The sequence below is a fragment of the Cydia amplana genome, chromosome 5 (genome assembly GCF_948474715.1).
Source record: "Cydia amplana chromosome 5, ilCydAmpl1.1, whole genome shotgun sequence".
NCBI lineage: Eukaryota > Metazoa > Arthropoda > Insecta > Lepidoptera > Tortricidae > Cydia > Cydia amplana.
In genome coordinates this window covers 249,998-265,296 of record NC_086073.1, presented here as the reverse complement: position 1 = coordinate 265,296, position 15,299 = coordinate 249,998, and the positions used below count along the sequence as shown (strand labels likewise).

The 15,299-nt window shown below is 39.1% G+C and overlaps 2 protein-coding genes across 2 annotated transcripts; one reads left to right on the top strand and one right to left on the bottom strand.

Moving 5' to 3' along the window:
• Positions 1–2,652: 2,652 nt before the first annotated feature.
• LOC134647761 (mitochondrial fission 1 protein) lies at positions 2,653–8,159 on the bottom strand. The gene is made up of 5 exons (XM_063502057.1): positions 8,010–8,159; positions 7,816–7,929; positions 5,520–5,690; positions 3,475–3,611; positions 2,653–2,954 (listed from the first exon to the last, which is right to left on the bottom strand). Exons 1-4 carry the CDS (start codon positions 8,052–8,054, stop codon positions 3,489–3,491), a joined length of 453 nt encoding a protein of 150 aa, XP_063358127.1. The 5' UTR covers positions 8,055–8,159; the 3' UTR covers positions 2,653–2,954; positions 3,475–3,488.
• Positions 8,160–8,659: 500 nt separating this feature from the next.
• LOC134647759 (ubiquitin-like-conjugating enzyme ATG3) lies at positions 8,660–14,082 on the top strand. The gene is made up of 7 exons (XM_063502056.1): positions 8,660–8,872; positions 9,175–9,363; positions 10,274–10,387; positions 11,597–11,752; positions 12,046–12,204; positions 12,812–12,939; positions 13,929–14,082. Exons 1-7 carry the CDS (start codon positions 8,801–8,803, stop codon positions 14,080–14,082), a joined length of 972 nt encoding a protein of 323 aa, XP_063358126.1. The 5' UTR covers positions 8,660–8,800.
• The last annotated feature ends 1,217 nt before the right edge of the window (positions 14,083–15,299 follow it).

Sequence of the window (15,299 nt, the reverse complement as noted above, 5' to 3'; positions counted from 1 at the left end):
TCGTACTTAATATTTGCAATTATTATGTTTTTATTTAGATTTCTTTATGATAAAAACAAATGTATACTGTTTCACAAGACACAAATACGTTATATTAGCCGATAGCCAGTTACCAGAATGTGATTACGAATAGATATTATATATTTTTTCAATACACCCGATTGCCACAGATGAAATATGTCAAAGCAATACAACAGTTACCATGGCGCCATTTAAAAATTCCTGATTCAATCCTTTCACTGCCAATAATGTACCATTTTCATGAAAACTGAACCCGCGTGCCGAGTTCTTATTGGCGGAAGTCTTAAATAAAGAAAAAAGAATCCAATGGAGCTGTTAGAAAACATTAAAATTTAAAATTCTTCCCGATGCCAAATCAATATTTTTCTCACCTCAACATGATCATCGTAACTGTTGCGTTGTAAAATAATTATTATATATAAGCAAACCAGTGAAACGTAACTAGTACTATAAGTCTACTTAAATGTCTCATCGGAAATCATTCTCTCTCACTCGTCAGTGACGAAAGGATTAAATAAGAGGGACAGAACGATTTCCGAAGGACCAAGGACACGCGTTAGTTACCTACCTTAATGAGCTTAGGAAGTTCGTTTAGTTTCTTTATTTACCTACTTACCTCACTAGCATGACAGTTCATGTAAAACTCAATTTATTAGTTTATTGTTGTTTATTAGTCCAATCAGCGGGTGTTTTCACTCCAGCATTAATTATCTTAGTACTGGGACTGGAGGATTACTGTCAAGGGTCACACACTTCGTTGATTGGTGTTTATTGCTCGTTAATTTAAATGATTGAATTTGATGTCAATTCTATATCGGTCACTCTATATTACTCTCTATACTGCAAATAACTAGAGTTGAATAGCCTGAGCTACATGATATCACCTTAGTTGTTAACCCAATAAATAAATAATTATAGACTTTTCAAATAAGAATGTAAAACATAAATACGTTAATAACGCTTATTTGAAAAGACTATCGACACAAATATTGACATTGACATATCTCAATATTATACCCATCCATACATGCAGGTATACGCTAAATTTAGCCTACACAAAATATAAAAGTATGCGAATCCTACAAAAGTCACACGTTACACTGTTGTTAACACAAGCTGTGGTATCATGTATCCGATGTACCTCGAATACTGCACAGCAAAGATTTTGCAACTTGGGAGGTTCATATTCAAAATAGAGATCTTAGCTGTGCAACACAAACATTAGAATCTCATAGCGTGCACAAATAATTAAGTTGGGTCTGATAGTTGCAGCTCGTTTCAAGTATACCACCGGTTACTGTAAGCTCATGCAGCCTTGTTACGTTTCTATTTACATTGGACCGTGGAGCGGATGCACCATCAACTGACAATTTGTGAACTCTATTACAACTAAATAAGGTCTACAAATGTTCAGTTAAGTGTATTGCTGTTAGAACTAAAAAAATCGTAGATGTAAAGGCTCGTTAGGTTGTTGCGTTCACATTTAAACTTAAAGCACTTGAAATAAAGCTTGATTTCCAATAAGTTTTAATTACTATTTTGCGATTTTTTTGGAACGTAATACAAAAATAGATTGGACAGAAAACTAATTCTTCAATTACTTTTCAAATTGTTTTCGATGCCAAGAGCCCGCCACGCGGGTTCCTTCTTAAGCAGTAGCAGTGAAAGTGTTAATCTGCCCCACGGTAGTTGTTTTATCTAAATTGTTAACCCGTCGCCGCCGGTGGCTAGTGTACGATAGGGCCACCATTCCGTCATATTTATTTGCTAGGGTTGTCACAATCGTCGCGCGACTAAAATGCAATAATTTTAATATTCCCGCAAGGATTGTGACAGCATGTTAGAAGTATTGATTTGTATAATTTATGATGCCACGCCTTCGCCATTGTACATTAGTGTACTAGTTGTACGCCGCTTAATTCATTATTATTATATACATGAATAATAAAAATAATTGTTTTGAACTGTGTGGTTTCATTTCGACGTGGGTTTTGTCTCGCTTCGTTTACCGCGACCGTTTTCGTTCTTAACATGACGATGATTTAGTTCAGCGGTCGGCAACCCGCGGCCTGTCACTTGCGGCCCGCGACCCTCCCTGGCTATTTTGTATGTAATATTGGCAAACGACAATGTCTAGTCTAGTCATAAATATTAACAAAGTGCGGCCCGCGTCAACTTCGTTAACTACTATGTGGCCCTTGGCTGCTAAAAGGTTGCCGACCAGTGATTTAGTTCATCAGAATTATCAGAAAGCAAAGGGAACATTTTACACACAGCAAAAAAATTTTTCTTCTTTTTATTTACTGCCTAAACTGGGATAGTTTATTTATTTATTTATTTTTATTTTATTGTTTTATTTGAGAAGCGTAAATGCAACCCAATGTCAACGAAATTCTATACTATCGATTCGTGCCCTTCATTGGCATGAGTCTTACATAATGAAAGCCTAAAAATTTAGTATAAATTACATAGGCTTCCATTCCATTTGAGTGGTCGGCGTTTTCTAGGCCTTATTTTTTACGTGCAAATAAATATTTTCTTCACCAATACTCGTTAAGTTATTATGTAAAACGGGCAAGGTAAACGAAACTACTCATAAAAGGCAATATTATATAACATACTAACCATATCAAAAACAAAAATATTTATTTAATGGAATCCATCGACACAACTATTTCTAATCATCATAAATAACAATACTCTTACAATTAAAGTGCCTAAAATTAAAATTGTAATTACGCATATACATATAAATAGACTAAGCTACGTTCGACAGAAACACAAAATCCCTGGAGCGATCCTTATTTAATTGGTGTCAGTCTAGTTAGTTTGTTTGTTTGTATGTATGTTTGTACAGTGCACTAAACAAGCCGGTTTACTCCTGGCGCTTCTTCTTGGTGAGGAAGTAATGAACGCCGACTGCGACATTCATTCTGAAACCAACAACAAATACTCATTAGAATTTTGAATCGCACTCAATATTTTATATGGTCAAGCTAGACGTTTTCGTCGGCAGAAAAAGGTGATTCAAAACTTGTATTTAAGCGGGATGATTATAGAAGAGATGTAAAAATCTAATAAAAACCGGGTAATGTGCCTATGTTCTGTAGTCACTGAATTGTCAAACTTCAACTTTTGAAAACCAGAATTAGAACCTAATGTACGAAGACTACGAAGCCGTGCAGCGTTATCTGAATTCGAAGCACAAATATTTACCATCAATGAATTATTTATAAACGGTAGGTTAGATATTACAGTATTATAAGCACACGGGTAGAGTCCGGTTAAGATATTCCTACACCAATTTTGCATGCAACAAATTATGAAAGTGCCACTATAACGGTGCAATATAGTAGGGGCCGGTCAAGGCCTCTCATGCTATTTATAGGAGCTGTACTTATCGATCTGATGTGCTTTTCTAGCGTTCGCAACATACGTGACGTGGGTACTCACAGGACGGCCAAGTGCTATTTCTTGGAGGAGGCGAGCGCGATGCCGAGGCCGACGAGGCCGCCGATGGCGATGACGGCGCCCCCCGCCACCGCCATGCCGATCAGACCCTCCTTCTCCATGCGCTTGTTGATTTGCCGCTGTAACACAACACAACACTTCACAGCTCACAATATTAAGCCGCATACATTAGGATAGAACAGCTGCCTCCAAATTACGTCTCGCGAGCCCTTATTCGATTTGAAGGTGGGAGACGTTTTTTCAAAAAAATTAAACTTAAGTAACTTTTTAACATGTTTCAGTATCTTTTTAAGTTTCAATTTGCCGTCACTTTCCCATTTCAATAAACATCCTGTAGGTATGAACATCCTAAGCAACCCCAGAGGAAGAGGCCGAAGACCAGCAACCTGGTGGGCCAACGTTGAAAAAGAGATGACATAAAACCTGACCACACAGACAACCCAGGATAGATTGTCCTGGCGTCGCCGTACGAGGAGGCCCGACCCCATCTGAACTGGGAACTAGGCTGGACTAAGAAGAGAGAAATATCCTGTAGGTATTATAAAAAAAGGCAACGCACAGCCTAACCTAAGGTGGAGGACCTAGAAATATGATATTTTTCAAATGTTGTAGAGGTCCATAAAGAGAGGATTTGTTTTATGTTCCTTTGCAGAGTTGCCTTAGGTTAGGGATGAACACAAGTTGAATATTTAATGATTCTTCAGGGACAATGTCCCGAGCACGAGCCTAGTCTTGTTGCATACCGTGTTTCTACATATTATGTAAATGAGTTGAGTACATTGATAACAGAATCAATACATGATAAAATATTGACATCGTCGCATTTATTACGTAACTCTAATATCGAAGGGCGTTTCTAGATAAATCACTCCATTCAAAACTTACTATGGATGACTGTTTACCTAGGTATGTTTAAATTATAAAAGAATATTTCAAGTGCTACAGCAAGTTAAAATAACCACACGTTTGTACATATAGGGTGACAGCTATAGTTATTGCCTTATTGGCCACTCCTAACAAATTAGAAAGAATCAAGCCAATTGAAGTGTTATTGTTAAGAGTGACAGATAACTATAGCACTCACCCTATACACCAATCTATAAATATATGCATAGTAGGTATAATGGCAGATGTTCGCATAAAAACGGCAATATTATGGCGACATTATTTTTGCGAAACACACCCACTTACACCTTTTGTGAAAATGAGCAGCATCGATAAAACGAAATACGCGGAAAATAATATATGAATCAAGAGTACCTTCTTAAAAAAACCAATAATCATAATAAACACACGTAAACATGAAGGTAAACATAACCTACCCTAGTAGCACGGTCGCATTTTTATCGTTTATCACCATGCCTGTCACGTTCTAACAAGTATGTAAATGCGAAAGTGACGGGCATAGTGATAGTCGATAAAAATAGAACCACAGTGCATCTATCTATGCGAACATTGCGAACATTGCGAACATTGCGAACATTGCGAACATTGCGAACATGCGAAAACATGTCGTAATTTTTATCGTGCTTGAAGGTCATAATCATAAAGATAGAATAAACTTGGTAAGTGCCAATTTGTAGGCACGATGTGAGCCTTATTTCAAAGAGTTAAGGTCTAACAATGGTAAATTGGTAGTTAGTAGTATTAGTACATCAATAACATCACCCGTAACTACGCTTTGCAACTCACACAAAGTAATTTTAATATAATGTACTATTTTAACCAGGGCTCAAGATTTTAAAAAAAGGTTGGAAACTATCACTATACAAGTACCTAAGTATTTGTTATTTTCTTGTTGGTTGAAATGGTTTCAACTTTATTTTGGACATTAGCCACAAAATTGCAATAGACGTAAGTTATTATTTTGCACTTCTTTGTGCTTATAGAATAGGGTATGACTGACAGATGTGCAAGTTGGTAAATGTTTCCAAAAAATTCGAAAAATACTCGAAAATTTCAGAAAACAAAAGAGTTGTAGCATCAAATGTGTCATTGCATTGAATACAATGAAATAAAAGACCAACCTCCAACGCCAGCACCTGCTGGTTGGCCGGCTCAATCTCCAAGAAAGCCTTGACGAAGTGCAGCGCCTTGTTGTACTCCTTGATGCGCGCGTTGCCGATGGCCAGGTAGAACAGGTAGTCCCGCTTGCCTTCTGGGTGCGAGTTGAACAACTCCTTCAGGAGTAGGATACCCTGGAAATGTATCAAATTTGTGCCAGTTATGTGCAAGCTTTAGAGCATTTATAATTATGTCTTTCTCATCACGGGTGTTCAGGACCTTTGAGAGGCGTGTATGGAGCCGAAGCCAACACGTAGAGGCTCTTTTGACACTTTAATGAAATGTAAGGGATAAACCGAGCCGATGCTGTCCTTGCCTGTGTCATGCAGAGACAGCACCCGCCAAGGTGTAAAGGCTATTATAATTATTATTAGGTATTATATTTATTTATTATTTATAAAAGCCTATAGTGTTTTAATGCTGGGAAAATGCTTCCATTTCAATTTCCATTTATCTTGGTTTAGGGCCAGTTGTAGAGATATATGTACATATGTCTAACAAGGATGGGTACCCAACTGTCCGTCTCTGATTTGATTAATTATTATATGTATAGTCGAAATAGCAAAACACATGTCTATTATTTTTTCATGTTCTCCAACATATATTCAAACCAGTAATTAACTAGCAATTGGCTTGAACAAAACTCTTTACAGAAATTAGAGTGGTTTGTCACTTTTCAGAACTTTGGAGGCCAATTTCTTGTAGTAAGTTGAGTATGGGCAGCTAAAAAAAATATGTGTCTGTTATTTTAGACTCTATAACATATATAAAAATAAATTAAATCGGAGCCGGACAGTTGAGTACCCTTCCTTGCAAATCATCCACCAGTGGAGATAACAGGCCTGCCAGCTCTTATAAAATTCATAAATTATTTACCAGAATAGTATCCCTTCAATGAATTCCAAATTAACGAGACTAACTACTTAAGACCAAGCTATAGCCATCAATCTAGATTTATAAAATGCTGATTGAAAATCTGATTTATTTATTTGATTAGAAGTTGTCATGTAATTTGTAAAACATTTCATTTTCCAAAAAGGCCAAAACAATAAACTAATTCAATTAAAAACATAGAATAATTATTATGGGGAATTTTCTAAAGAAGTGTTTAAAATAAAATTGTGATGAATGCCCCTAGTTTGGAGTTTACTTTTTTACACCCCCTTAGCATGAAAAAAATATATTTTAGGGATGATATGCAAGTCATAGGGTTAAAAACATTATTTTAGGGTTCCAGTCCTCAAGAAACCCTTCTTTTGCCAGTCAGTCAGAGGCAGTCAGCTCTACCACCCATCACACACAGGGTTGTAAGCATCAATTTACAGTGCAGGGATGTTGCGGATGCAGATTTTTTGACATCCGCGGATGCGGATGCGGATGCGGATTTTTAAAGGCTCACATCCGCGGATGCGGATGCGGATGCGGATGTCAAGATTAGGTACTTAGAAAACGTCAAATATTACATTTTTAGTATTTTTTTTATTAAAAAAACCAAACGTTTAGTATTTGGGCAAGAATATAGGTGCGTTATATTTAATAAACAGTAACTTCGCCGACTTTTCTGGATCTAGACGATTTCGTTATAGGTAATGACGAAATTACCTAGCACTTACGCCGCCGCTAAGACGTTCCTGTACCGACTTGTTCAACATCCGCATCCGCATAAGCTCCGCATCGATTTTATGCGGATGCGGATGCGGATGCGGATGTTGAAAATAATGCGGATGTTCCGCGGTTGCGGATGCGGATGCGGATGTTCGCAACATCCCTGTTACAGTGGTAAATAAATAAAAATTTAGTTTTGTTTTTTAAAGTTATTTCAATAAATTATCACAAGACATTGATCTTTTTATGTTACAAAAAATTTCATTGTCTACAAAAATAGTTAGTTATTATTTAAATAGGGACAAAGATATTTGTTAAATCCAAAGTTCAATATAATTGAAACAATCAATACATATACATATTGAAATTGAAAACAATAGTTTGTCTTATCATCAGTTCCCACAGTTTAGATAAGGCGTTACACGAATGACAAGTGCTGACAAGCCCTATAGAGGACAATACAAAAATAATTGAAAGAATCAATGTTAAGGATAAAATCATTGGTGATTCATATGATTTATACAAATTAGTTACCTGCACTAATATACCTCATGTAACCTTGAACAAAATTATGATGCGCCATACATAAGTATATTATTAACTTTCGAATCACGCGATTTGTGAAGAAGCATTCTATAAAGTTTGGTGACGCACCTTCTTGATGTCTGTGGGGTAGCGGCTCCGCACCAAGCACCACGCGTACTCGAACTGCGCCTTGTGCGTGACGCGGCCCTGGTGTAGCTGCTCGTGGAACACTTTCTCGAACTTCTGCACAAACACAACAATTCAACACAAATAACACAATGCACCAGTGACTCACGCAAATATTGCACAAAAACAATCATTACTTGCAAATCTTCCGACGAAACCACCTCATCCAGAACGTCTTCCATTGTAAGCGAGTGTTTTAGTTTACGAGTATAAAACGATTTTATGAGAAATCTACTGAGAAAATAGCAATATCATTATTTTTGCGTTTATCAGTCGAAAAATCTGACGGTCGGGTCGGTGCCGTCGGTGGCATTTGACAAATTTGTGACAGATCGGTTTATTCGAATGCTTGTATTTATGCCACAGCTACATACAGTGTTTTAAAGTTTTAATGGTCTCTCTCTCTCTTTAGCCCTTTTCTACCCTTCGGGTGTAGGCCTCCTTCATTCTTCGCCATTCGTCACGGTTCTGTGCAACCTGGAGCCATCTCATCCCCGCAGCCCTTTTGAATTTTGATGTCGTCTTCCCAACGCATATTGGGTCTACTTGATTTTAGTTTTAATGGTATTAGCACGTATAGTGTGTCAAAGGTCTGTTTGATTTCAAACATAGACAGAGAGAATCATACTATCTTTGTCTTACACTAGTACTAGCACCCAAAGAAAAGGATGTAGTTTTTTTTGTTCCTATTTTCTGACAAGATTTGGTTGACCCAGTATATAAGTTATTCAACTACAAATAAAAAAATATATTTCTGAACTGATAAGTACTGTCATTCACTAATGTCAAATCAAATCTGTCAAACGAAAAGTGCCTTTGCGTACGGCAGTTTAATATTCCATTGTCCGGCTAAAGGTAATTTTTGTAATTGCCTTTTGTTTGGCACACAAAAGCCCATTGTTCCTCGTCCAGTAGGCAGCGGGCTACGATGCAAAGTGTCATTAACACGGTGAAGGGAACCGCCCTGGGCGTAGCGGGGTACCTTACTCCCGTGCTGAAGGTGGGTTTATCTCACTCACGTACTGCTGTTGACTTCCCGTCACCCGTGACCGAGACCGTATCAATATGTAAATGAACATGATTAATTAGAATGTAAACAACGCTGCGCAGGCCATCTGCTCAGCGTTTAAGGTTGCATTCGCATTGTGATACGCTATTTATGTGACGATTATAAATATTGAATGTTACATTGATTACCTAGTTAATTTTAAATCTCTATCCTCGTAACTGCTTTAATGTACGTGTTTACTCCTAATCTTCATTGCCTGTACTTCATTATTTATATAATTACATGTCCAATAGGAATCAAAGTTCCAAGAGACTGGTGTGCTCACCCCCGAGGAGTTTGTGGCAGCGGGGGACCACCTGGTGCACCACTGCCCCACGTGGCAGTGGGCCAAGGGCGAGGAGTCCAAGATCCGCAACTACCTGCCCAGTGACAAGCAGTTCTTGGTAACCAGGAATGTGCCGTGCTACAGGAGGTGTAAACAGGTAAAAGGGCTTTTAGGGTACAATTGTCATCTATGCTAACCTTTATATTGATTTAAACTAACACAATTCTCACTCATACTTTTAAAGTTTTTTTTTATTAAGTCCCTTGGTAGTTATAAAAGAATGCTATACCTTACATTAAAAGCAATTACGAGTATCCATTACTTTTATGACTTTGTTGATACAGTAGTTTTTCATTGTTTGATTTTTGTTGTGTGAGACAAAAAAATAGTTATTTGTACAACAAGAGATCAAAGTTTGATATTTCTTCGAGTGCTTATTTTGAGTCCCGTGCAAGCGAAAGAATCTTGAGGGTAGTAAGGGACTCAAAAGCGCACAAGATGTAAATAACTTTGATCTCGTGTAGTTCACAAAACTTTTCACCTCAGCAGTGAGAACATATTAGAGAACCCGAAAAATGTATTCCTTCTTCATCACTTACCTATTCACTCATGTTTTCTTAAGATATACCAACAATTAAGTTTTCACCTCAACAGCTAGAACAAGGGTACTTTGCTACTTAAAAAACAGTGAGCAAAGGCGCATTTTGCTCACTGAGTGAGCAAAGTCGCATTTTGCTCATTTTGTCTCACTCAGTGAGCAAAATGCGATTTTGCTCACTGTTTTTAAGTAGCAAAGTACCCTTGTTCGAGCTGCTGAGGTGAAAAAGTTATTTATGTGTATTGCTTTACAAAAAAAAAACATGACACATAATGTAAATTCTTTTTCAAATCAAAACCTAATTTCACTTCCCCGAGGTCATGTTTCATATTCATAAACCCCTGTTTACCCCCATGGACACCCTTGTCCATGCACTTTCTGGAAAGTTAGGAATTTTGTTTCTGGGTTTATGGTGCATGGGCACCCTGATAAATGATGATTATGTAATATATCCAATTATAAATGTTAGATAGAGTACTGTGAAGATAAAGAGAAGGTGATAGAGGAAGACCAAGATGGAGAAGGTGGCTGGGTGGACACGCACCACTATGACACCAGCGGCTCACCCGCTGTTGAAGAAAAGGTACTTCCTTTCACTTACTTTCACTGTCGAGAGAGATTTAATTTGATCAAGCTGACGAGACAGTATATTTAATTTGAGTATGCTAGTGGAATGATTGAACTAAGTTTGTTGTATTAAATTTTGACCTAGCTAGACTAAAAGGGTTGCCCTGGAAAGGCACTATCATTTTAGATGATATATTGCGTTCACATAGGCTATGGAGCCTTGCATAGCTCCTAACAAGAAGAATAGATGATATTAGATCCTTAATGTTTTTAAATAGTGCTTAAACAACCAGCCCGTAATTGCGAAGTGGACACTTCCGACCTAACTATAGAAGGGAAACCCCTAATTGAAGTGTCCTCTTTCAAGTATCTTGGGAGCCAGATCAGAAAGGATAACAGACTAGCCTCCGAGATCCCGTCTAGGATTGCTAAGGCTGCGTCCACTTTCGGTCGGTTAACGCATTGTGTCTGGGGATCGCATGATCTAAAGCTGCGGACGAAGTTGTCGGTGAACAAAGCCATGGTTCTTCCGATTCTTTTGTATGCTTCGGAAACATGGTGTTTGTAAAAAAGGCGTCATTAGCTTGCTAGACACGTTCCACTTACGTTGTCTACGTTCCATTCTGCGTATAAAATGGCAAGATCGCGTTTCCAACACTGAAGTACTTCGTCGCTGCAAGATGCCTGGCATGGAGGCTCTCTTGATGAAGGGTCAGCTTAGATGGTGTGGGCATGTTTGGCGTATGAGTGATTGCAGACTACCGAAAGCCGTTTTCTACTCCCAGCTATCAGCTGGTAAACGGAAGCAAGGTGGGCAGCACCTACGTTACAAGGATGTGCTTAAGCGCCACCTAACTGCCTGCGGTATACCACCTGACAAATGGGAGGAGCTTGCTTCTCAGCGGCCAGAATGGCGTTCTCGCGTTAAGTTGAGCGTAAAGAACTTTGAAGACGCACGTCTCACTGATCTTGATGCGAAACGTCAGATACGTAAATCCCGGCCGAAACCCTCCTACTTACAATACTTACAATAATTCTGGTCAACTTTACTGCCCCACCTGCGATAGAGTTTTTAAAAGTAAGTTCGGCTTTGCCAGCCATATCAGAGCTCACGCTCGTAATTAGCTAGGGTCGCCGTTGCCGATTACGGCATGGATAACTATATTAAATACTGATATATATATATATTTACTACTGCTATTACTGCTGCATGTATGTTTGTCAGGTGTGTGAGATGACCCTAGATGCGGCCGACACAGGCGACAGTGACGGCGAGGCAGGCGACCCTGACAATGATGATGATGAGGAGGAGGAGGAGGATGGTGAAGCTGAAGACATGGAGCAGTTCCAGGAGTCGGGGCTGCTGGATGAAGTGGATCCTGTAAGTTACAATGCAGTGGTGGCATAATTATATCCCTCGAGAATGCACATTTAATTGAAAACTGTGCTTTATTTTAAATTTTTGATGATTCTGATTAGTATCTCGTTGACTGTGATAATTTATACATGTACTTTGTCTTGATTATTTGACAAACGCTATCATATTAAGTGATCGATAAATTGTTTTTAGGAGCACCCCAAAAGGTAACATACTTAATCCTTATCATAAAGTGAATATTTAGAAAATCTACTATGAAGTAGGAAATCAATCACAAACCGAGTGTTTATATTTAGTCAACAGACCTCGCGCCGCGTAAAGAAAGCAAACCCAAGGAGGCCAAACCGTCTCGCGGCGACGGCGACGACATCGTGCGTACGCGCACGTATGATCTGCACATCACGTACGACAAGTACTACCAGACCCCGCGGCTCTGGCTCATAGGGTACGACGAGGTGAGTCACAGGGTCGCCATGTAAGGAGGGTAAGCCTCGTCGGGACGACATCGTCCGTACGCGCACGTACAACCTACATGTCACGTGCGACCAGTACTACCAGACCCCGCGGCTCTGGCTCATAGGGTACGACGAGGTGAGTCACAGGGTCGCCATGTAAGGAGGGTAAGCCTCGTCGGGCAGCAGAACCACTACCTTCCAGCCGAGAAGGCCGTTTAATATTTATTTTACAAATTCTAAAATATATTACTCTGAAAACATATGGTAGGCTTTAGGAGCTTAAAAAAATCCACTAACTCGAGGTTAACCGGTTAAACCTGGAGTTACCATGGTTACCAATACAATTTGACACTGGGTTAACGGTTTAACCGTTTAATCCTGGGTTAGTGGAACGGTGCAAGTGGGCCTAAAGGGCGTAGGGCGTATTGGGTAAATAATTAAAGTCGTAAATTCTCGTCTGTGGTCTTTTTTGCTGTTTATTAACTGCAATTTTGCTATTTATTATGACGTTTTAAGGTTATTAATGTTATTATAGTACGTGTAAATGACATCCAAAGCCTCATAATAATTTGCAACAGCAATAAAAACTTGACCGTCATATCTGTAGAGCCGGGCGCTACTAAGCGTGGAAGCGATGTACGAGGACGTGTCGGCCGAGCACGCCAAGAAGACTGTCACCATCGAGGCGCACCCGCACCTCGCGGGCCCGGGCATGGCGTCCGTCCACCCCTGCCGGTAAGTATACCTACTGCATGCTGAAGCATTTGTAAACTACCTTTTTTAAGTATGAAGGAATTATTGTATTGGAAAAGTCTACTTAATTAAAATGTTTTTTTTTGTAAATTGGATATGGATCGGTTATTGGTGAATAAGCGAAAACTGTCGATGGTTGGATGACATTAAAAAAACTGCGGATGCAGGGCCCGCCTGGCGAAGAATCGCTACATTCGGATCGACGTGGAAATCGATGAATGTGGCACATTTCCAGCAGCGAACGCGAACATATTGAAAAAAGGCGAAAACGGCAAAATGATGTCTACTTATGTTTATTGTCATTTCTTTACAAGTTTTATTGACCGAAGCGTAGCGAAGGTCTACGTTTTGACTCGGGCATTTTGCTTTTGTATGTCCGGATGTTCTCCTCTACAGGTCACAATTCTCAACCGATTCTTGTGAAATTTTGTGACCAGATTCTATGAGTAAATAAAAATTTTTTGTCGATCCCGTTTTTGGAAATTTTCAAAAATGGAGGAGTTGTGATACCTCGCGCTTAAACAAATAGTCGTATCGATATCATAAGAGTATTTTCTTTTTGAGATATATTTACATAGTAAATAGCAAAAAATGCAGAAAAATTGTATTGCTGGTTTAGGCGGTATTTAGATATTTAGTTTGTACTCGAGAATGAGTAGCCGAATTTCGTCAGCTTAGCCAAGAACTATCATGGCGTATTTTGTAAACAATCGCTTTTTTTGATTGCACACAGAAAGTCTGGGTTCGATCCCCAGTAAGACATAAATTTTTGTATTTTTTTTTTTTCACTTAAACGTCGTATTTTTTTTTTAATAAATTAAAATCTTTGTATTGTTGATTGATCAAACCGCTGTGTGGCGCTGTTATCGTGCACGGTCCCAATAGCTAGCTATGCTCGCGAGGTCTACAGCTCACAGAGCCACTAGTTTAAGAACTGCAATGATCCTATAATATGTGTATCGTACTTCCAGACACGCAGAAGTGATGAAGAAAATAATAGAGACGGTAACAGAGAGCGGCGGCGAGATGGGCGTGCACTCGTACCTCATCGTGTTCCTCAAGTTCGTGCAGACGGTCATCCCCACCGTCGAGTACGACTTCACGCAGAACTTCGCCATCAACTAACTACACTCTACCTTTGTATTTAATCTAGCCGGGACCGTTAGGGCGGGAGCGGCACGAGTGCGAGCGAGATATCCGATTAAATTATTAACGCTTTGAAAGACAGATGATATTAGCGCATCTACTGATAACTGGACACTAGCGCTGTGATCTTGGAACCTAGTGTTGTCATCATTTTTCCAAAATGTTTGTAAAATACGTGCTAAGTAACTATTCTAAAAAAGAAACATCCAAAAAGGAAGTTCGGGGAGTAGTTTTTTATTCATACTATTTGGGAAGCTCGCAAACATCTATCATCTGACGAAATTTAGCCAGCCCAGGCGGGGCCAGCGTCGTCTGTGTGGATATCGGTATTTCCTTTTTAGTCGTTTCTACCATGAAATATGACTTCAGTTTCTCGCAACATTTTGAGTGTAGGTATTCCTATTTGTCCCCATCTCACGTGACCGCCGCCATACATGAGACGGGGACAAGTGGTATTGTTGTACATGCAGCGCCTGTTCCCGGCGGGGACAAATATAATACGCCTCATTTTGCAATCAGCTAGTACAGAGGAATGCTGGCACTATGTTTTATTTTTAAGTTCAACTTTGGAAGACAAAGTTCGGTATCGCCATTTGAAAAACCTTCGCTTAAATTATCATCTAGGATAAATACTAAGCAATAATGCTCCTTATTCCTTAAGGATAAAGTTTGGTTCATTGGTGCTTTTGGGGTCGCAAATAAGGTTCGCGTTTACTTAGCAAAGTTCTAACGGCGCCAAGAAGCAATATCGTTTAGTATTTCTAGAATTCCAATATATGTATGTACCTACCTATGTATTTTTGTTATTGAGGCATGATGGAAACGTGGAGAGGGATAACAAAACTTCCAAATATTTCATTAAACATGACAGTTTACCCATGACATGACATCTTGCCTCAGTCGACTTTAAATAAACTACAGTTTATTAGCAGTGTCAGCATCAGCAGCGAAAGTAATTAGCGGGACAGCTGTCCAAGACGGCCTCCGCACGATACACTCTTTTATGAAATGTGTTCAGATCATTTTGAATAAGTACCTCACCCGCTTAGCTGCTTCTGCTGCTGACTGCACACACCGTCGAAAAAGTAAATAGTTACCTACATAACGGAACAGCATCCGACTAGAGCATTTATTATGTAACTATCCCGTGCGATACCCTATTAGAGGATCAAGCTAACTCTACTGCACACAGTTTT